The sequence below is a fragment of the Sclerotinia sclerotiorum genome, genomic scaffold (genome assembly GCF_000146945.2).
Source record: "Sclerotinia sclerotiorum 1980 UF-70 scaffold_3 genomic scaffold, whole genome shotgun sequence".
Taxonomy (NCBI): domain Eukaryota; kingdom Fungi; phylum Ascomycota; class Leotiomycetes; order Helotiales; family Sclerotiniaceae; genus Sclerotinia; species Sclerotinia sclerotiorum.
This window is the reverse complement of record NW_001820833.1, coordinates 1,562,739-1,583,269: the sequence shown is the minus strand read 5'-3', so window position 1 is coordinate 1,583,269 and position 20,531 is coordinate 1,562,739. Positions and strand designations below refer to the sequence as shown.

The 20,531-nt window shown below is 40.9% G+C and overlaps 9 protein-coding genes across 9 annotated transcripts; 5 read left to right on the top strand and 4 right to left on the bottom strand.

The window, feature by feature from the left end:
- Positions 1–786: 786 nt before the first annotated feature.
- On the bottom strand, positions 787–1,274 carry SS1G_02704 (predicted protein; the record flags this gene model as incomplete). The annotated part of the gene is made up of 2 exons (XM_001596434.1): positions 787–968; positions 1,082–1,274. 2 exons carry the CDS (start codon positions 1,272–1,274, stop codon positions 787–789), a joined length of 375 nt encoding a protein of 124 aa, XP_001596484.1.
- A 1,430-nt stretch (positions 1,275–2,704) lies between these two features.
- SS1G_02703 (hypothetical protein) lies at positions 2,705–4,016 on the top strand (the record flags this gene model as incomplete). Its single annotated transcript, XM_001596433.1, has 3 exons — positions 2,705–2,961; positions 3,015–3,441; positions 3,498–4,016. 3 exons carry the CDS (start codon positions 2,705–2,707, stop codon positions 4,014–4,016), a joined length of 1,203 nt encoding a protein of 400 aa, XP_001596483.1.
- A 3,528-nt stretch (positions 4,017–7,544) lies between these two features.
- Positions 7,545–8,366, top strand: SS1G_02702 (predicted protein; the record flags this gene model as incomplete). Its single annotated transcript, XM_001596432.1, has 1 exon — positions 7,545–8,366. The coding sequence occupies one exon, from the start codon at positions 7,545–7,547 to the stop codon at positions 8,364–8,366; it is 822 nt and encodes a 273-aa protein (XP_001596482.1).
- A 628-nt stretch (positions 8,367–8,994) lies between these two features.
- SS1G_02701 (hypothetical protein) lies at positions 8,995–9,957 on the top strand (the record flags this gene model as incomplete). The annotated part of the gene is made up of 1 exon (XM_001596431.1): positions 8,995–9,957. The coding sequence occupies one exon, from the start codon at positions 8,995–8,997 to the stop codon at positions 9,955–9,957; it is 963 nt and encodes a 320-aa protein (XP_001596481.1).
- A 1,067-nt stretch (positions 9,958–11,024) lies between these two features.
- SS1G_02700 (predicted protein) lies at positions 11,025–11,300 on the bottom strand (the record flags this gene model as incomplete). Its single annotated transcript, XM_001596430.1, has 1 exon — positions 11,025–11,300. One exon carries the CDS (start codon positions 11,298–11,300, stop codon positions 11,025–11,027), a length of 276 nt encoding a protein of 91 aa, XP_001596480.1.
- A 1,121-nt stretch (positions 11,301–12,421) lies between these two features.
- Positions 12,422–12,945, bottom strand: SS1G_02699 (predicted protein; the record flags this gene model as incomplete). The annotated part of the gene is made up of 2 exons (XM_001596429.1): positions 12,422–12,559; positions 12,916–12,945. The coding sequence occupies 2 exons, from the start codon at positions 12,943–12,945 to the stop codon at positions 12,422–12,424; spliced, it is 168 nt and encodes a 55-aa protein (XP_001596479.1).
- Positions 12,946–13,864: 919 nt separating this feature from the next.
- Positions 13,865–15,295, top strand: SS1G_02698 (predicted protein; the record flags this gene model as incomplete). The annotated part of the gene is made up of 3 exons (XM_001596428.1): positions 13,865–13,875; positions 14,269–14,840; positions 14,880–15,295. 3 exons carry the CDS (start codon positions 13,865–13,867, stop codon positions 15,293–15,295), a joined length of 999 nt encoding a protein of 332 aa, XP_001596478.1.
- Positions 15,296–15,846: 551 nt separating this feature from the next.
- On the bottom strand, positions 15,847–17,736 carry SS1G_02697 (predicted protein; the record flags this gene model as incomplete). The annotated part of the gene is made up of 6 exons (XM_001596427.1): positions 15,847–15,940; positions 16,035–16,334; positions 16,419–16,513; positions 16,584–16,712; positions 16,767–17,620; positions 17,670–17,736. The coding sequence occupies 6 exons, from the start codon at positions 17,734–17,736 to the stop codon at positions 15,847–15,849; spliced, it is 1,539 nt and encodes a 512-aa protein (XP_001596477.1).
- An 814-nt stretch (positions 17,737–18,550) lies between these two features.
- SS1G_02696 (hypothetical protein) lies at positions 18,551–19,748 on the top strand (the record flags this gene model as incomplete). Its single annotated transcript, XM_001596426.1, has 4 exons — positions 18,551–18,625; positions 18,761–19,115; positions 19,204–19,479; positions 19,546–19,748. 4 exons carry the CDS (start codon positions 18,551–18,553, stop codon positions 19,746–19,748), a joined length of 909 nt encoding a protein of 302 aa, XP_001596476.1.
- Between the last annotated feature and the right edge of the window lie 783 nt (positions 19,749–20,531).

Below are 20,531 nucleotides of genomic sequence, written 5' to 3'. Positions count from 1 at the left end.
GGAACATTCCAATTTTATTTTCATTTAATTTTCGTTACAGAAAGAAAACAAATTTATAAAAATAACCTTGGAAGCATCAAGGTATCTTCCGTACCGAGGAGTCATAGTTCGTTCTAGAAAATTCATGGGACAAGGGCTTTCCTTGGTATAAAGGAGGTGACTTCATCACAAGGTTTATAAGAACTCAAGACCCCATAAATTTCAGGATGCATCTCCCAATCTTGGGCCTTACGATTGATTACCACGAGGGAAGTGGGACAGAGGAGCAGCCAATAGCCAACGCCTGTGAAAGGTGGTGCCATGGGAAATACAAGAGCCATAAGGTTGAATCAAGGAGCCGAAATGAGACTGACTGACTCCCTTTGGCGAGAATACTCCGCGGGTGGAACATTTCACTGATGTACTGCTGCTTTCAAGTGGATTTGCATTTCTGGAAAACTGCACGTTAAAAGGGAGAACCACACCACAGTCACAGTGAGTCTTTTGATTATGGGATGCATCCATGGGGGCCATGCACTTGGTGACGGGTTGGGGTCTAAAGCGTTCAAGAATGTAGAAACTCCTGCATTTTGTGATTCCAACTGTAACGCCAGACAGCCTCGCCTTAATATTATACACCTGATTAATACGGCTCATCCCATCGTTACATCCTGAAACTAAATAGTTTATGAGGCGAGAGTAATCAAGCCGAACCCCGCATTCATAAGCCATAAGCCATTTTGGTGATATTCGTAATCATGGCTCGTTAGGTCGTCAAACTTTGAAAGTCAGTGGAAAGATTTATCCTTAGAGAAGCTTTCCAGTCAATCCCTCTCCACCGGATTTCAATCCACCGACCAATCCCTCTCCCTTAGAATCAGCTCCTCCCAGAATTCCATTTGCGAGTCCCTCTCCATCTTTCTTCAGTCCGCCAATAGGTCCTTTACCCTCTTTAACATTTTGTGCCTGTTGGTTACCTTTCAAGTCACCTATAGAGATATATTGTTAGCGTTGGTCATTCGATAGTGCCAATGAATGTGCAAACGCAATGGCAAAACCTATTGCAACTTTCTGGCAGATAGAGGACACATTGGTAACTTACTTGCGACAAAGTCGGTGCCTTCTTGAAGACCTTCAAGGCCCATCTTCTTTGCTTCTGCCTTGGCCTTAACTTTGAATGCGAAAACGCCCATTTTCTCAATATATTCGTCGAGAAGTCCCATAGCATATGCGCCGCCAATGAGGACAGCGATCGTGGTGAAGGTCGCAAGGACGACAAGAACCGTGTTGGCCATATTGAATGTGTGAAATGAGCTGACGTATTTATGGGTGAGAGTTGTTGTTCAGGAAGAGCAATTTGATTGAATTATTCAATTACAGTGTACAAAAGAACTGTGTCATTGAATGGAGAGAATATAAGACGAAGAACACATCTCGAGATCTCTTATGTGTTCAAGAACCTACGCCTCTGACCTACCTGTCCTATTATCTTTTGTTCTTGCATATGACGTTTACATGCCAAATCTTGGAAGTGAATATATTACGCAGAATCAAGTTTATGACCGTATTCTACTTGAAGAAAGGATGCTCGTCGGGGATAGTGATCCATAATTCCAGTAAATTGAACTCATTATTTGTAGTGGTTCCATCATCATAAGGTCGGTAGACGTAACAAAAAAGAATTGATGCTGTTGATGATTCCATTGATGGAGGGATGGGATTTACAGAGTAATTAAAGCTCGCTTGAGCATTGTGAGGCCTAAGCTTCAAGTGGTTAGCTCGGACATTGTCGCGGGAGCTAGTCACGTGTAATCACTAGCGTCGTTGCAAAGTGTGGTGGTGCTGCCGGCAACGAGGTGAACTTTCCCATACGTTCCCATTGAAGGACATGATCAACACTCCGGTATGAACGGGATTCCGATATATCAGAGTTTAACAAGGCATCAATGATATTTTTATAATCAGCCTTAAGCTTTTAGCTTCAAATTTTGCCCGATTCTTTCAAAATTTTATAAGTTTACCATCTGATGCATTTGTGACGAGAATATGAGCACTTTGTTTACAACATTGTACCGGATGTAACTGTTTGGAGGACTATGTAAGCCGATCATCTTAATTGGACCTCGAGAGGCTAGTGCTTAAGGTTGAATCACATAGCTATAGTTAGTCTATATACCCTTCGGGATCATCGATCGAACTTTGATCGCTAGTTATAGATCCTAGGGAGTGGTTGAACCCGTTTTATCAGCTCTTTGGTGCATCCGTGTTACGGCGGAATTCCGTACTTTTGGTCGGAATCCCGGGAGTCATCGGAATTCCGTACTCACATACAAGACTGTGACTCTACAGAGAAGTGACTAGAATAAGTGGGATTCTGGTATAGAAGTAGCTGGCATGGTGAGGTTCTATTGTAACGTGTCGATGTGTGGTTACGTAGAAAAACCAGGGATCACATTCAAAAAAATCGTTTCATACATCCGTACAACCCAATGGTAAACCGTCGAAAATGGCAAAATATCCGTTTAAGTCCGATCAGCATTGTGTACCCATCTTATCCATTAAATAGTCCTCATGGCACTTTTTCTAATTACATACCTTGAATCTGATACATCCTTTTTTTCACGAACAGCGAAGTCCAAATACAGATTGTATAACAGTGAATCACAAAAATAAGTGGATGAGTCTTCTCAGTTGATAATATCATCTACACCCCATCCTTCCAGAGATGGGTTCCAAGACTATAATTTTGGGAGCTCTAACTGTCGTTCTCGGTGTTTCTTATCAAACAATCCTGAAAGACTGGCTTTATCTCAACTTCGGAATAGGGCGAATTCATACGCATCTCGAAGACTATCCTTACACGTGTCGACGACTTGAGCATCCTCTTTTATCCGCTTGCGAAGATCTCTTTCTTGATTATGAGGGTCGCGCAGTATATGCTGCCTGTTCAACAGTCGAAAGCCGAAGGGGCTGGATTCCTGGGTGAGTCAATATGTGTTTTTTGCATGTTACGTGAATCCTCACAAAACGTTTAGGGGAAATCATTTCAATGTATCCCAGAGAACCCTGGAAGATCACGTGTCGGTACTCAAGATTGATGAGCCGGGAGCGGATGGACTTTATGGTCTTCATCAGCTAGAGATTACCGGAGGATACAAGGGTGTAGATAATCATAACTCTATTGATGTTCACGGGTTCGACGTCGAAATCTTGCCCGATTCCCGGCGCAGATTTTGGATGATCAATCACAGACCCCCTGTGGATGAGTCGGGAAATTTCCTTGATGCAACAAAGCTAGGAGCAAACTCAACTGTGGAAGTTTTTGACTTGGTTCCCGGATCTAAAAACCTCGAGTTTGTTAAGACTTTTGCCAATCCAATTATCAATACACCAAACAACATTGCTGCAACTCGAGATGGTGGATTCGTATTCACGAACGATCATTCAGCTAAAACGGGACTTGTAAGTAGACTTTGAAGACCAACATTCTCATTATAATTTTGCTCATCTGTGCATAGATTCGCTCATTGACTGAAATTATTGGGGGAGGGAATACTGCCATGTGTGAGTCTGACAATCAATGTCATTCTGGCCCCTCCAATCGATTCCCCAATGGTATAGTTCAAGGAAAAGATGGGCTCTACTACGTAGCCTCAAGTATTACAGGCAAGATTTCTGTCTACTTCCTCGAAGCCAATCATACATTTACCCGCATTGACGAAATCGATCTCCGCATCCATATTGACAATTTATCTGTGGATGCCAATGGCGACATTTTAGCGGTCGGATTCCCAGACGTTCGAAAAGTGCGCAAGTCGCTGGAAGATCCTACTGTCTACGCTCCTACTACGGCTTTTAGGATACGTAAGCTTGATACTGAGGATGGAGGGTGGAAATATGTGGTTACGAAGATATTAGAGGATATCGATGCTAAGGTTTTGTCGGCTGCTACTTCAGTGGTACATGATCCTAAAACGGGACAGTTATTCTTTGCTTGTCTTACAGCACCTTTTGTTGTCGTGTGCGAGGAAGCTTAGGTCATCTACCCGCGGGTATGGCAATACACAGTTATGCAATCTACCTGTTGGGATTTCAAGAAACCAACTTCCCAGGGGGAGCCGTAGCATTAGCGAGCTCTACTAGCTTCTCCTCTAACAAAAATAGCCCCCTCTTCTCATAGTGTAGCAACAACAGAATGAATAATGCACAATATGATAATAGTAATCTTACTACGAGAATAGGATCACCGACGTAATACCAACACTGTCAAACAGTAACGGTATTAATGGTTCGATTAATGCTTGTACATTTTGATGATTCTCATTAGTCTCTCTCGACCCCGCACATTCTGGGCCCTAGAATCGCGCACGGAGTCTTGCAAAATAACCCTCCTCAGCTGACAAATAATCTATATATACGAAATCCAAACAGACACTCCATGTCAACAACCCCTCCTTCCCACATACCACCAACTTTCAAGCGAATTCCCTCAAAGAAAATACGCAAAATGGTTCGCCAACTCCCGGTTCCAAGGGATCAGCCTAAGCGTTGCATTTTGATTTGATATTTGGATTTAATCGTAGTAGTACTCGCTATTTTCTGAGCTTTTTCTGCGAATATAAATGGGTTTATAGTGGGCTTTGTGTGATGGTGAAGTTGGAGATGAAATGTGCTTTGTCTAGGAATTACTATTAGGAATGGTTCTGGATGAAGAAGGATTGTTTTGGGTGGGGATACGTACAAACTTGGTGGCAGCAAGAAAGATGTGTATATGATTTGAAGCGTTTTTCGAGCAACGGATTCTCATTCACGTTATTTAGTATCTGGCGCTATTCCTATAGATTAAAATCAGCTGCGTTCAATCTCAACACCAAAAAGCTGGATTCTCCACATCCCGGTATAAATTCTCATTAATAGTGAACTCACGTATCGAGATATCATCATCAGCTAAATAGCCGTTATTTGCATTCTAATCTTTCAAAACCATCTTCCTAGTAGTTTCCTCATGCACCTCTATCTCTCCATTATCGACATTTCTCCACAATAATATCGACGACGAGAAATATAACTTTCCAGTAACAGTCGGAAAGGAATAAGCGGACGGGATGAGAACGGGATGAGTGGATAGACATGAGTGTAGATAGATAGTATGAATACCTAGTCTGTGAAGATTTGATGAGGAAATACGGGATAATATAGGAGTACTTTGTTATTGTGATCGGGTAATTAGAGGAAATATTGAGGCCTTGGACTGGTCACGAATAGAAGGCGTTAATTACGCAACCGCTAGGTTTGGTATGTGGGTATGATGTTGATTTAATGCGCCGTGGGATCGGAATTCAAAACTTAAAATGTGGAATAGAGAAGAGGGAAGAGGCGTTGGTAAAGGAATTCTCGCTCACGAGACTTGTATAGAGTGATGATTTATGGACTTTTTTTTTGCATAATTTTTCAATCTCCCGGTCTGAATCAGGATGCAATTTCGCGCGCAATAAATTCTTCCCCTGATCTCTATTTCCAAATTGTGAAGGATTCACGCTTGGAAGAAAAATGTGAAGGAAGGTATCCGATGGAAAGTTTGATTGTGGAGAAAAGACTCTCCGCAGCTAACAAAAATGGAATTGGAGTAGCGCTTCTGGAAGTAAAAACAGATTAAAGTGATGCAAAGGATCGATTTCTGATAAGTAAGGAATTTTCTCATTGCAAAATTGCTGCCAGTAGTGAAGGTGAAAAAATGGGCCGGTTGACTGCTCGCTGTCATTCTGACCACTTTCTCACGATGACCCATTAAACCTAGACTTCCACCGCGAATGAAGCAAATTTTGTTCGAGCATATAATTTAGATGAGGAGATTGAGTATATTTACTTCATCAGTGAAATCTGGTACAAGTATTTCGAATATTGTGGCTAGCCGCGAGACAAACTCGCCCGTTGTATATTAGCCGCCGGGATAGCGTTTGCAGGAATCTAGCAAGGACAAGGAATGTTTGAAGAGTGGGCGCTGACATATATGAGTTGAGAGTGTATCTCAGATACTTCTGAGATACATTATATGATATCCATGCTAGACCTTCACATGTTGAAAGTGAGGAGCCTGTGTCCGGGCCAGCCATTCTTATGTCTTCGGCTTTGCAGCTACTTGGAAGAAGTCTCTCTCGCCCTTGTTTAAGTCTTCCAGCATCGGTTAATATTGAGGTCTTGAATTAATGGCAGGTCCCAACCAGTAAAGCTGACTTTCTAAGCATTGATTGTCCACTTCTTTCTCATGGCATCCTTCCTTCATATCACTTGGATGAACACATAATATTTACCCGGGGACATTATGGTACCCGTGGATATTTCCGGGTGACAATCGTATAACCCCTTTATAGGGCAGGTAGCCAGGTCAAAGCCACCGGGAAGGGTCCAGGCGTGAATCTCGGGATAACATCTGTTATAATATAACTAGTTAACTAAAAAGCATAGGATAGGCAAGACGTCTGAGACAGAAGCATAGTAGAGATGTAATTTTGGCGAAGTATTGAAGCATGAAATTCAATATTAGTGAAAAAAGATACCTTGCAAGTGGAATTATTTAGCTAAAATACCAGAAATAAAAGCCTGGAGTACCTCGAATATAATATAGCGTGCATCTTTAATCAACTGACTTGAAACTTTTCAAGTAAGATCTTATAAAATCTGTTACTATTGCCCTAGAATTGCATTATGTCACTTCTATCTAAATCACTTCTACAGTTTTTGTAAAGGTATCATGGGTGCATAGCAGATAAATTATGGCTATTTCAATAGCCTCCCTTTCTGAGTACACCTAATGCAACCAATACCTTTACCCTTTCTCTATATTATTCATATCATTTTACGAATAGTTTTATGAATAAATGCAGTTTTGTAATCAAAAATCACAATGACCTAACTCCCAAAACCAAAAATTAGTAGGCTGTGTTCCGGATGATGTAAGACATCAATTCGTTTCGATCTAAACCGTAAATACTATTTCAATATTGAATAAGAACTGAATTTGTATTGTATTGCTTTTGGCAAATCAAAAGATATGTATTAACAAGCTTTAATGAATAGTGAATATGTTTTCCTATAGTACAGCAGATAATCATAGTGAAATGTCAGGTTTTCTCTAATTTGAATTCAGACAATGGAAAATGATATTCAATTATTTGTTGTACTATTGTCTGGATATAATCTCTGCTTCGGGTATAGTCCTCTAGTTATCACCGTATCATCCTTCCGTGGTACGCTTGTCAAGATGTAGAAACTACGCTGTAGGAAAATAAATCAAACATATCTTCTTAATTTATCTTTTGATATGAAACTTTCTACAAAGTCTTAACTATAACTATAGCTATCTAGCAACTTGTCTAGGATAGATAAACTCTTTGACACAAAGACAGGATTTCCACTACTTTCGCACATAACCTTGTAACGGATATACAATACATCAACCAAACTCATCAATAATATTCTTCACCGAAGAATCTATTTCCACAGCTGATCAATAACACTTATCCAAATATTAAGCTACTAGCTTCCCCACCGGTGCCGCCCAAACCATGGAGATACCTAAGATGTTGACTCAGCGTTCAGTCATTGTTCACAGAATCCTCAATCCGCCTAGTAACAATGGAAGAGCCCTTCGACAATTTTACTCCAGAAACTACTCCAGCCCCAGCTCCATACCCACCGAGCCAAAGGCAATGACTCAAACACCTACCGAATCTACTACAGCGACTTCCGAGACTCAAAAATTGCAAGATAATTCTCAAATGACCGCACATAGCTATGTTTACTACGAAACATACAGAACCTCTAATTTTCACCCCGATGTCTACAATGCTCCAGCGCAACCAAAATCCGTCAAGAAACTTCCAAATGCGGATCTCGCGACGAAGAAAATCGTAGCTGAGCACACTTGCCCCATTACAACATATAACCATGCGTACTACAAAGAGTTCAGCATTGCGGGTTTTAATTCCATCCGAACTTCCCCTCCGGCACAACCCGAGCCCGCTAATCAAATGGCTAATAAACCAGCCGAGGGGCTAGGCAAGGGACCTACGAACAAACCTGCGGGTGAACACACAAGCATTGGTCATGAAATTAGCAGAGCAGAAGCCCTTGCTATTGCCACGGCATACATCCCAATCATCCAAATCCAGGAGACAAAGAAAAACCAAGATTGTTCGCTCTTGGATCATGATATAGAGACATGTGCTCAAACAATCGAAGAGCTAGAGTTTGAGACACTTGGGATTACTGGATTTCAGAGAACTCATGATGAAACGGGAGATGATGAGCTCAAGACAGAGGTTGATGGTGGAAAGGTTGATGAGCAGTCTGTTGAGTCTGGGGATGGAGATGCAGGATCTGTCTAGGGATAGAGATGCAGGATTTGTTCATGCTGTTCTGTTCTTAGATTTTCTTTTCATGGAGATTTTTAGTGGGATGTTTTCTGAGGTGGTAGAAGTATGGTTTGCTGGTCATAGGTGGAAGTGGACTGGTTTAGGAGTTGTTTTTATTCAGTCAACTAAAAAAGCTTCGGAGAGTCTCTTCGCTCTCTGATATACTAATATCCTGATTGATACTGGATGGGAGAAAAGCTCACAGGTAGCAGAAAAGGAGTTAATATTTTCAAAATTCCTAATTTTATTTTATTAGCCAAGAGTATAATTAGCAAATTCTTTCCATACGGTCCAAAACATACGGGTGACTATGAAAAAGGTGATTTAGTAACCTAACAACCCCATTTTTACCGTTTGCGGATATTGCGGGAAGCGAATCCGCAAACATCCGCCGAATGAAGTTTAATCTTTTTTTGTCATCATGACTATTAGATGACCTCACCGTGAGCGTCGAGCGATTGCTAGGTTCTTATCAATCGAGTTGCAGGAATTTGGAGCTTCCATAAAGGACATCGAAAGGCTTGCTCTTTCCGTATTTCCAATTCAGCATCAATTCGATATTAAATCACATCACACAAAAATTAAAATCATGAGCACCACAATGAAAGCACTTCGTCTTATCCTCGAATATCCTGGAGGAACACCTAGATTAGTCTTAGAAGATGTCCCAAAACCTATCTTGAGACAAAACCACCTCATCGTTAAAGTCTATGCTTCAGCGATTCATCCAAGCGATATCCTCAATTCTAAAGGTGGCTTCCCATATACCACATTTCCGCGAATTCCAGGTCGAGATTTTTCAGGAATCGTAGTGGAAGGCCCCTCTGATAGAATTGGAGAAGAAGTTTACGGTACTAGTGGTACCACTATTGCCTTCACCGAGGATGGTTTCCCGGCTGAATATTGTCTCGTTCCCGAAAATGCTGTCGCACCAAAGCCGAAAAGCCTCTCTTTCATTCAGGCAGCTTGTGTAGGTGTTCCATTCACGACTGCAAATCTCATGCTTTCGCGCGCGCATGTGAAGAAAGGGGAGATTGTATTGGTCACAGGCGCGAATGGTGCCGTTGGGTCGGCAATTGTGCAGTTGGCTAAGAGTATGGGATGTCGAGTTTTATCTGCGACGAGAAGTGATAATGATGATGTCAATACTGCTACCGACCCAGAACTCAAAGCTGTTGACAGTTTGACGGATGGCAAGGGTATTGATATTGTGGCGGATACTGTAGGTCAACCATCTTTGGTAAAGGCTGCCATCAATAAACTTGCGAGAGGCGGTAGGTTGTCATTTATTGCAGCGCCGAGAGGCGGAGCAGATACAGGGTTGACTATAGATATGTTGAGTTTTTATAGAGGAGAAAAGTCGCTGGTTGGGTGCAACACATTGGTATGTGGTGCGGAGGAGCTCGCGGTTCAATTAAAAGAAATGGCGGAGAAATTCGAAAAGGGGTTATTAAAGGGTGCAGAAGAGGGGTCATGGACGGAAATCAAGTTGGAAAATGGCGTTGAAGCATATGAGAAAGCATCGGAGAGAAAGGCGGGAAAGTTTGTCATAGTAATGAATTGAAATTCAAGTCATGGTTACAGACAGGCCTGCAAGCTCCGAGTAGACAAGCACCATTTAGCGTGTTTTAGCACACCCAATTTCATAATGTGTGTCCAAAACTAACCTTCATATTTTTTGATCAAATCATTTCAATCAAGAAAACTCAAAATTCAATTTATGATAATTTCATTGAATTATATTCAACTTGAATAAAATTTATATCAAATAATAGCATATGAAATAATTTGTATTTTGAATAAATTATTAAATTGATTCTGAGTTATTATAATAAAGATATAATTTTGAAAGATATAAATTTGAGTGTTTTTATTGACCAAGTACAAAAAATCTTTTTTTTTCAGATACATGTTATGAAATCGGGTATATGTACCCCACTCTAGGTGATGTCACTCTGTAATACCACGCACATCGTTGATGAACAATGAACATCAAAGATTTATTAAATGCAAATCACACCATGCATGCAACTATTCAAATTGAAGAGAAATTTGAGAAAAAGACCTTCCATTTATACCTAAAATTTCTGCATACATCACATTTACCAAATACGAAGCATCGCCATATTATTGAGATTGATATGCAAAGGAACGGCAACATGATGTACTGCTACTCAATGCCACATCCTCAACTGCCACTAGAGCTGCCATTTCGATGTTACTCATAATGCTATCTTTATGGATTTCTTTTTTCTTCATTTTTCTGCCATAAAACCGGGGACCAGTCAAGATCCGAAATCTGCAGATGGATAGATGCCGATGACGGTCAAAATACGGACTTATCAGCCCCTCACACAACCCAGCGACGCTCAAGTACCATTCACATCTAGAATGATTAGAATACTAATCCACCAAGAACTACAAGAGAGAAGTAACAATTTACCTCTCCCTAAAGAGGCCGCGTAAATGATGTATTCATTCTTTGACTAAAGCATGAGCAGTCAGAGTTGGCTTTCGGCTTCAAAAATGCCCGGCTCTAATTTCATTCTCAAGGCAAGAAGGACCAAAATCCAACAGAATCCTGAAACTACAGGCCCTAGTCCACTCCACAGCCAATTCAAAAATCCACGTCTAAGTAGCCGCAACACAGACTTTGAGCTGATTATCACAATCACTAATTTCTGCATCCGACAATGCTCCATTATTGATAGCATCCGCACAAGCATTATGTTGAATCGAACAGGCCCTATCAACAGCATCTTCAATATCGGTGAATTTGTCTCCGTTCACGGAATAAGGCCTATCTGGATCGCTGGTTCTTTCAATATTTGGAGGTTGAATACCTCCTATAGCTGCTGCTGTTCCAGTTGGTATGGGACCAGTTGAAGTTGAGGAGACAAAGATCATGGTTGTGTTGGCTGGGATGGCGCTTAGAGTCAGTTGTGCTTTGGGTTTAGGCGCGCTAGAGGCGTTATTATTGGTATTGTTTTGACTAGATAAAAGTGCCGGCGGGGTGGGTGCTAGAACGTTGCTTGGATTGACTACCTCCCTTATTCATGGTAAGCTCATGTATGTCTTATTAAACTAGAGGTTTAGCAGTGCCGACCTACATAGATCGAGAAGTATTGCTAGCACGTGGTCCTAGTGCTCGACGATGTAAATGAGGTGATGCGTAGCCCAAAGCTTCGTCCGAAAATGTAAAAGACGCGAGAAGACAAGTTGAAATTACCGTGAATTTCATGGTGTAGACTTGGCAATAACAATTAGTTAAAGAAAAGTTATTATTCGTAATTTGCTCTAAGCTTAAATGAAAGGAAGCGGGCACGATCCACGTGGAAAGAATGTATTAAGGTGTAAAATGAATGTACTTTTGACTTTGAGAAGGCGACCAAGGTTTCGATTACAGAAAATTACTCATCAAGAGAAGAAAGATGTTCCCCCGCAGTATATATACATATATAAATGTGCAGCATCGGTACTAGAGCTTGACAGAACATATGTAACGCTCTCCGGTCATATCTCTGGAGGTTTGTCTTCAGCTGTCAAGTTTTATTGTACACATCTGTGGCACGATATCCGATTGGGTGCCCTCGCAGGATAAAGCTTGACATTCGCTTCATGTAAGCTTTGTGACGGGGAGGGTTCTCCTTACCTTAGCTTGAATATTCAATTAACCTGATTGAGGGTCGAATCTTGACCTTAAGGTGCACTATTGTTACGACTGAACCTGTGCTTCCCTTATGCAATTAGAGGCTGCACCCAATCGAAACGGAAGAAGATCTATCATCTATCCGCTTTTTCTGAAAGCCAACCTCCAAAACCACGTATGTCAGGGATTCTAATCAGACGTGCCGTTAAAGCTTTGCATGATGACGAAACATGCAAGAGCGGGCAAAGATGCGAGGCCGAGGAGGTCTGAGCACCTTAACCACCAAAGGACCTGAAACTGGAATATGAAGATTCTGAAGCATGAGAATGACACAGCATCTTATAAGATTGAATGAAAATAATATGGCGAATTACGACGTCTAGTTCAATGAAATGGCAAAAGTCTGGATCGCTTCAAATACGATTTGGCCACGGGAATCATCCTTTTGTATAAGACGACATTTATCAATGTTTGACTTCTTAATATAAGGGTCCACTGGCCAACCGAGTAGTCTAACCTAATTAGTCTATATATCAGCAGAATTAAGGAAAAGAAGGAGATAAAGTGAAGGAATGAGATGAAATAGGGGACCGAGAAGGAGAAGCCACAACCTCGTCTCTAATAAATGAAATTTTTTTGGCTGGAAATCGGTGGTGACGGGGGAATTGAGATGAATGGAATAACCCTCTTCAAAGTTGAGGAAAATCCCATCTATGATCGGAGATATGCGTAGTACTCTCAAAAAGAAATAGCTCCCATGGTCACTTGGCCAATCACTTTGCACCAATATTTTCATCGCTGTGTTTACATATGGTTATTTGATCATACCACAGATATTGGTCCCGTTACATTCAAATTACGAGAGACACTTACGTCTCCGCAAAGATCTTCATTCCAGATCATATATATCAGGACGGCATTCTCGAGGCTGGAAACTTGTCGGCCATGAAAAATTTGTGGATGTCAACCACGAGACTAGATTATTCCACAAAAATTTGTAATCACTGCTTGCCATTCCATAGCTGCCATTCACTGTTTATGCTAGTGCATGAAAAAAGAGTGACACCGTCGCCTTTACGCGCTGTTTTAGGTTAATTAGGGATGTGCATTCTGTAATTGCTTAAAGCATAATAATATAGCTTGCTTTATGTTATTAATAACCCCATTCTTTTTATTATATAAACATATTTTAAAAAGGGTTTTTGGGAGGTGATGAGTTAAATAAAATATATGATTGAATAAACCAAGAAGAAAGCTTTTTATTTAATCTAATTTATTTATTTTCAAATTCAACCAAAATTATAATAAATAAATGATTGGATAGGAGATTTAATAAAGAAGGATATAGAAATAGTTTTGGAGAGATCTGAATATATTGATTGGCTTTAAGATATAACTAAACTTCTTCAGAAAATAAAGCAGATAATAATGATGCTATACCCTTATTTTGCTTTATTATAATCTAGCTCTGCTTTACATAAAGCCCCATCACTAGCTGTTTGGCAAAGGAAGTTCCTGATTTCTTTTTGTTGCGTGGATTTCTAAATACATGTTTCCTTAAACCATCATGCATCGCCTCGATATATATGTAATACGGTATGGTAAAGTTTGATTACCACAGGAATCGAGGATAGAAGTACGCTGTTTAATGCTGCCGTCTGATTATTTTTGTACGGTCTAAGTATCTTTCTATGGTTCAATTGCTTCTCTACGGTTTAACCATCTCTCTATAATTTGACTGTTTCTTTACGTTCTAACTATCTCCCTACTATTTGTTGATTTAGCGTACCTCCTTCGGTTCAACCACCTCTCTACAGCCACTATGTCTCGAGTGTATATAACACTTGATCATAACCCAAATCTCAACCTTATCCTCTTTACAACAAACAAGAAGTTCTGTCGATAGCATCTGAGAGAATAATCCAAGAATAAGCAGTACCGCACTGAAGCACTACCAACTGAAGAATTTTAAACAATTTGTCGTCACTGTGGTTTACCCCGCTACTCTAGCAAATCAATAATCTCCCAGCCATCACAGTCTGACTTTGGGCTTTGAAAGACAATCTTTCGCCATGTCTTGTCAACGTCACCCTCGCAGAAGAATTGCCAATGGTGCAAGCCCTTATGCAATGCCAAAACAATCCCCACATTTTTCAAAGTATATCTTGATATTTCCACCTTTTATTGTTTTCAGATTTACATGAATCGTAGCTAATATAGTTCCAGATTTCTCGGGGATGAGATTATCACTTTTCGAGTAGGCGACGAACTGCTACCTATTAAGGTCCACAAAAACGTTATTTGCGAAAAGCTGGAGGTTTTCGATGCCATGCTGCGCGGAAACTTTAGTGAGGCAAGCTTCAAAGTTATAGACTTGCCGGAAGATGATTTCCACGCCTTTGAGTTGTTGGTAGAGTGGTGTTACACGAATCGAATATCCATGCCAGGTTCAACAACTTCATATGATGCTGTAGGAAGAAGAGTGGAATTGTACTGTTTGGCTCACAAGTACTGTGCTTCGGTTCTGCAAGACTTTGTGACGAACTACATAATTACATGGCTCAGAATGAATGAGCACCGTACCAAGATTTTCAACCCAGCATGGATTTCACGCATTGGAGAAACATTCGCAGCAACCTATGATGAATTAGCGGGGATAGATGGACTCCCGGGCCCCCTTCGTTTTCTCATCGGGTTTGTGAACAAGATGATCGTACTCGCGTCAAAATCAGGCGCCTCAAAATTGGCAGTGATGCGTCTTGCTAACTTCTGGTCACAAGAACTGGAACATTGGGGTTGTGTGTACTCCGAAGTTCCTAACACAAGGCGATTATCAGGGCAATCTGACGCAAAAATCGCCGAGGAACTGAACCCATCATCAACAGCCTGCTGCGAATATCACACGCATTCCCGAAAAAATATGCTTGAGTGTCCATTATTCAAGGATTTGAAGGGGTCGGCAAAATATTCTCCAGACGCTTTCGTGGTCGTGACGCATCTCAAGCGCCTAGGCAAAATGGCTAAAGAGATTGAGAAATATGGTTTCCATGGTAGTTCATTGCCACATAATGGTCCTATTAGCGCTAATCACCTAATTCTTCACACCAAATTCGATACGAATGGTAACTTATTCACAAAGGCGCAAGAAGTGGCCGGATTCAAGGAATTGACCGATATGGGAATAATATCGGAACCAGTAGGAATACGCCGCAACTTCATGTTTCTTAATGGTCATAGTGTTGAAAAGCTATGAAGTCTGGTAAATATATATGGTTTTGTGTGAGCTTGTCCTCGTGGCCGCCAGAAGCGAAGAATATTAGGCAATACAAGATTAGATAGATTTGGGCTCAGCGCATGGAAACTTGCTGGAACAAATAGCTAATTTCACGGAGCATGGGAGAGGATTTCATATACATTTGATGGAAACGAATAATCTATTTCTTTCATAGGGGAAGGCTTGTAACTAGACAGTGTTATTTCAAAGCCGAGTATGGAGTTAGCGTGGTAAATAGAAATTACATGAATCAATACAACTTTACAACATTTTCTGAAAATACCCCGTAAAAAAGTGAAGTGCAGGAAAGACTCATGATCTAGTTAAATACGAATATCTCGGTGCGGATATTGAATGTGAATTAAGCGATTTACTAAAAATGTATAGAATTAAAGGAGACATAACCGGAGTTCGATTACATCTTTTTTACTATTTAGGAACTCCCGCATTTAAGTTTGTTAGAGAGTCATATAATTTCAAATATGACCGTTGTCTGGTTATCTCTAGTTTTGAACATCTGGATTTCGATTTCAGTTCTGAATTATAAGATTACCATGTAACTCTAGACGAATCTTATCATAGTAGAACCCATTTAAGTTCTTCGCTCTAAGATGTGCGAGAATCCTAAAGCCAGTAGCGTAAAATTCCATTTAGTATATTTAATCCATTGTCTCCAGTCTATTATTCCACAAAGCCACCGCCGAGACACTCAACTCACGAAGCGGGAGTCGCCGCAGCCAATACTAGCGTCCCAAATTCATCCAACTGTGATAACCACTCATCAAGCGAGTGATCCTCAGGCCTAGATTGATAGTTTATTAAATGCCCATATGTGAGCGGATTGCTTCTGATTGTACTTAAATACTCGTTTTCCCACGCTTCGTTTGTAGTCGCTCTCCATAGTTTGCGTGAACAGGGGAGCGCTAAACGCAATAGATTGTTTCCATCGCATTGGTGATCTGGAATTCCGGAAGCGAGGTCGAAGAACAAATCGATGAAGAAGATTATTATTATTGTCCTGGGTCATGATAGGGTAAGGTTAATGGGTTGTTTTTCTAGAATGGTAGATTCATACGGTGATAGGGCTGAGTGACCTGCTTACCGGCGTAGAGACTCGGCTAAAACCCATTTTTTCCACGAAGGTATGCTGTCATTGGAAATGTTATTCGCTAAGTTAATAGCATGCGTCGCAACTTTCTATTGTCTCATCATGAGCTCAACGACACAAAACCATAACAACATATAAAGTGAAACTGAAATCACTTACAATCATTGTATAAATTAAGGGAGCATCAAAACTCGTTGCTTCTTCATTATCTTCTGAAAGGCGAAGAAGAAAATACACGGTCATAGCTTGTAGAGCAGCTACAGCATCTTCTTCATTATATATTGAATACTGTCACTGTTATCATAAAAATCCCGTCAAGTATGGATAAGACAGGTAACAAACCTCGGCGCAGAGCCTATTAATCTCCATCCTAATACATCGCCAGATATGCACAGCATTGTCCTCCGTCTTGTGACTTGTCCAACGGACCAGGCTAGCGCATACACCCAAAGCCCCGGAAAGCGAATTGCGATCGTTGAAATGAGGATGAATGAATGGTGGAGGGATATCGCTGTTGCTAGGAAGCATCATTGACGGATAAGTTGGTAGAGTACATAGTATGTGTTTCCTGTTTAGTGAGAATTGACTCCTGGGTGATTTGCGCGGTGCGAATGCTATTGGGGCTTTTGGAACTGGTTGGTTGTACATTCTATAGTATGGCAAGCCACCTCTGAGGTGAAAGTTGGTGGAAATTGGGCTCGGTTCTGGTTGAAGAAGTTGCGGGGAAGATTGTATATAATAAGGGGCGCTTCCGAGAGAAGGAAATCCTGTATGCTCTGGGAGGAAGTCCGAAAAATTCACATCCCAATTTTCACCTGGTAAATCTAGTGATAATATATCCTGAATGTTGATATCTGAGCTTTGCAATGCGTACGGACTGATGGCAGTTTCATGTACATCCATCAATGCCGACGTAGCAACGTCTGACGAAGATGAGACGAAAGGTATTCCTGCAACCTGATTTGTGCCATTTTCCAAGAGCTTTCCAGCAACTGGCTTTGGTACATTAGTCTCTAAAATTCGAGGTCCCTCATAAACACAGCTGAGGTTCTTCGTTGTGCATCGCGAGCAACGTTGACGTAAATCGCACTGAGTTTTAGCCTTGGTACAGGGCACACACGAGCGCTTTCTCGACTTTACACCCCCTTGGGCCTTCACTCTTCGGCAATAAAATATGTGACGAAGTTGAGATTTCCCTATATTATATATTAGTATTTTTTGTAAACTTGACGAGAAATGTCTAACTATTCCCGCAATCCTTTCCACAAATATTGCACGTGAATTTTTCGCTAACGGTTTGTTTTGGTTCCATGCCCGGCAAAGATTGTTCAAATGCTTGATAATATGATAAAAATTTAAAGATCCGGAGAACTTTGGTATTTCTACACAATCAATTATGGTTTCTGTTATTTAATGTGTTGGCAGCGACGGAGTTCCGTGGACTATTAATAATCAAAATTAAAAGTGGAGCTCAGAATTAACCTTCCACTTAGTTTCTTAATGTGTTTCCAAAATATGATTTTTTAAGCTATGAACTTTCTTGGTGAAATTATTTAGTTTGAATAATCCTTTTTGATATAATTCAATAATAGAAAAATATATGAATAAGTTTAATTATTTATTGCACTGAAAAGTTTTTGAAATATAAGATTATCCTGATTGACATGAGAATAGATTGCCACGATTCAAGAGATTATATAAGCCGATCGCCCGGACCTCGAGCGACTAGTGTTCGAAACCGATTTATATTTATAACCCCTTTATAAATTGAGTTTCAAGATTTGAACAACAGATGTTTTTCACGTAAGCTCTGAAATGTAAGGTTTTGAAAACATGCTACGTAGTATGTAGGTAGGTGAGGTGTAACAAAGTGAGCTAACCGAAAACATTTTGTCAATTTGTAATATACTACCAATGTACTCCTTGATTAGTGTTTGTCTTGACAAACAACGATAATTCTGCCACGGATTTCCATAGATGCTTTACAAAGAGGAAACCACATCAATTCTTCCCAATGTCACAAATTTACATATATACATGATGACAGTTAGTTACTTTCTATCAATCATAATAACACAGAAAATCATCTCTCGAATACATAGGAAATATCTCTAACTATTTCAAAAATGTCTCCAATCACCAACAACCAAGCCGCCTGGGCGCCTACCGAAAATGCGAAACTTGAAGTGGGACCTGGTCCAGTACCCGACCCAGAAGGAGAACGAAGTAGTCATTGAAGTAGCCTACGCGGCCGTTAATCCAATGGATTGGAAAGGTTTCTACCCATCCAACCCCATGATCAGGGTTTACCGTCTCACTGAAATCATATCTAATAGATACATGACCACGACCCGCTTAGTCTCCCTTATCCCTGGATCTTTGGTGGAGACGTCTCGGGCACAATCGTCCAACTCGGATCCGTCGTAACCCGTTTCCAGATTGGCCAACGAGTCTTAGGACAATGCGACAGCCTTTTCACACGAACCGTTCAACATTCCGGATTCCAACGCTATGCTACTTGTCGCGAGGTTCTCGTTTCTGTGGTTCCGGACAGTGTTCCGCTGGCAAGTGCTGCAGTGTTACCACTTGCTACCTCAACAGCTGCGGCGGGACTCTTTAAAGTTTTGCAATTGCCGCTTCCAGTGCTTGAGCCTGTTCCAACGGGGAAAAGTATTTTGATTTGGGGTGGTAGTTCGTCTTGCGGGGCTTCGGCTATTCAGTGAGTGCATCCGCGATATATCAAAGCCCAGACTCATATTGATAATATTATGAAGATTAGCAGTAGCAGCCGGCTACACTGTAGTCACCACTGCTGGAGCCCAAAACCACGATTTTGTCAAAAGCATTGGCGCCACCCATGCTTTCGATCATAAATCACCAACCGTGGTCCAAGACATCCTGAAAGTACTAAAAAAAGGCGACTCCGTATTCGATTGCATTGGAGAAGCTTTTACTCAAAAGTCCTGTGGCGAAATTAGTCACCATATTGATGCCGGGAAGTTTGCTTGTCTAGGGTATCCTTTACCAAATGAGTATGGTGTTGAGTCTGTGATGAGTATGTTTTTTCTTACGCACATTGTTACAGTTGATTTGACTGACTTTGCTGTAGCAAACGGTATAGAGCTAGGGGCTATGCATTTCGATTTAGGTGACGCGGTTTGGCGGAAATACCTACCAGCGGCATTGGCTGCGGGAAAGTATTTAGCTAAGCCCGATCCGGAAGTTCTTCAAGGCGGATTGGAAAGAGTGCAGGATGGCATGGATATCGTTCGAAAAGGTGTATCAGCGAAGAAAATTGTCATTGAGGTTGCAAAGAAAGCATGATGGTTTGACAAGTCACTCTTAAGCTCGCCAGCCAGATTTTTGCTCATTCCGAGTGCTTAATCTCTTCAACAGAATCTTGCTTGGAACATGAACCCTAAATAGCTGCTGCATCTAATCTTTTATTATTATCGAGTTTTTGAATTTCTATATAACAAGGACTACATTAAAGATATCATTCTTGACATCACACATTTATCCTTCAAGTGTAAAAAATAATAAACATAATCACATTTCCTCATCATGAACTTTGACTCCAGCCTTCTTCTCTACATCCTTCTGTTCGTCCACAACTTCTTCTTTCTTCTCTTCATAATCTAAGAAGAGTCTATCCGGAAAGGGAAACAACGTCTTCCTTCTAGGAGCCGGCTCGTCATGCGCCATTCTCCAAATATTACCCGTAACATTCTTTCCTAAGGTTTCCACCACGGGCGTAAGTATTGGTAACGATGCAAATAAAGTTCCGTAGCAAATAATAGCTGTGATCAAAACAACCGACCAATAAGGAAGCGAAGTATAGGCAGCCAGATGCACACACACCACACTACCAAGAGACCACCATACCAGACCATGGACCAAATAAATAGTGAATATATGCGGGAAGAGCATTAGCCAAAGCTTCATAGATAGGAAATATTGAACTGGGTAGCAATTTTCAATCACGAATTGAAGGCCAACAGCGAATACTATTCCGTTGAAACGAGGGTTGAAATATTCTGGATATCCCGCGTTCGCTGTTTGTGCGATTGGAAGACCGGTCTCGGGATCTGGATGAATACCGCGCTC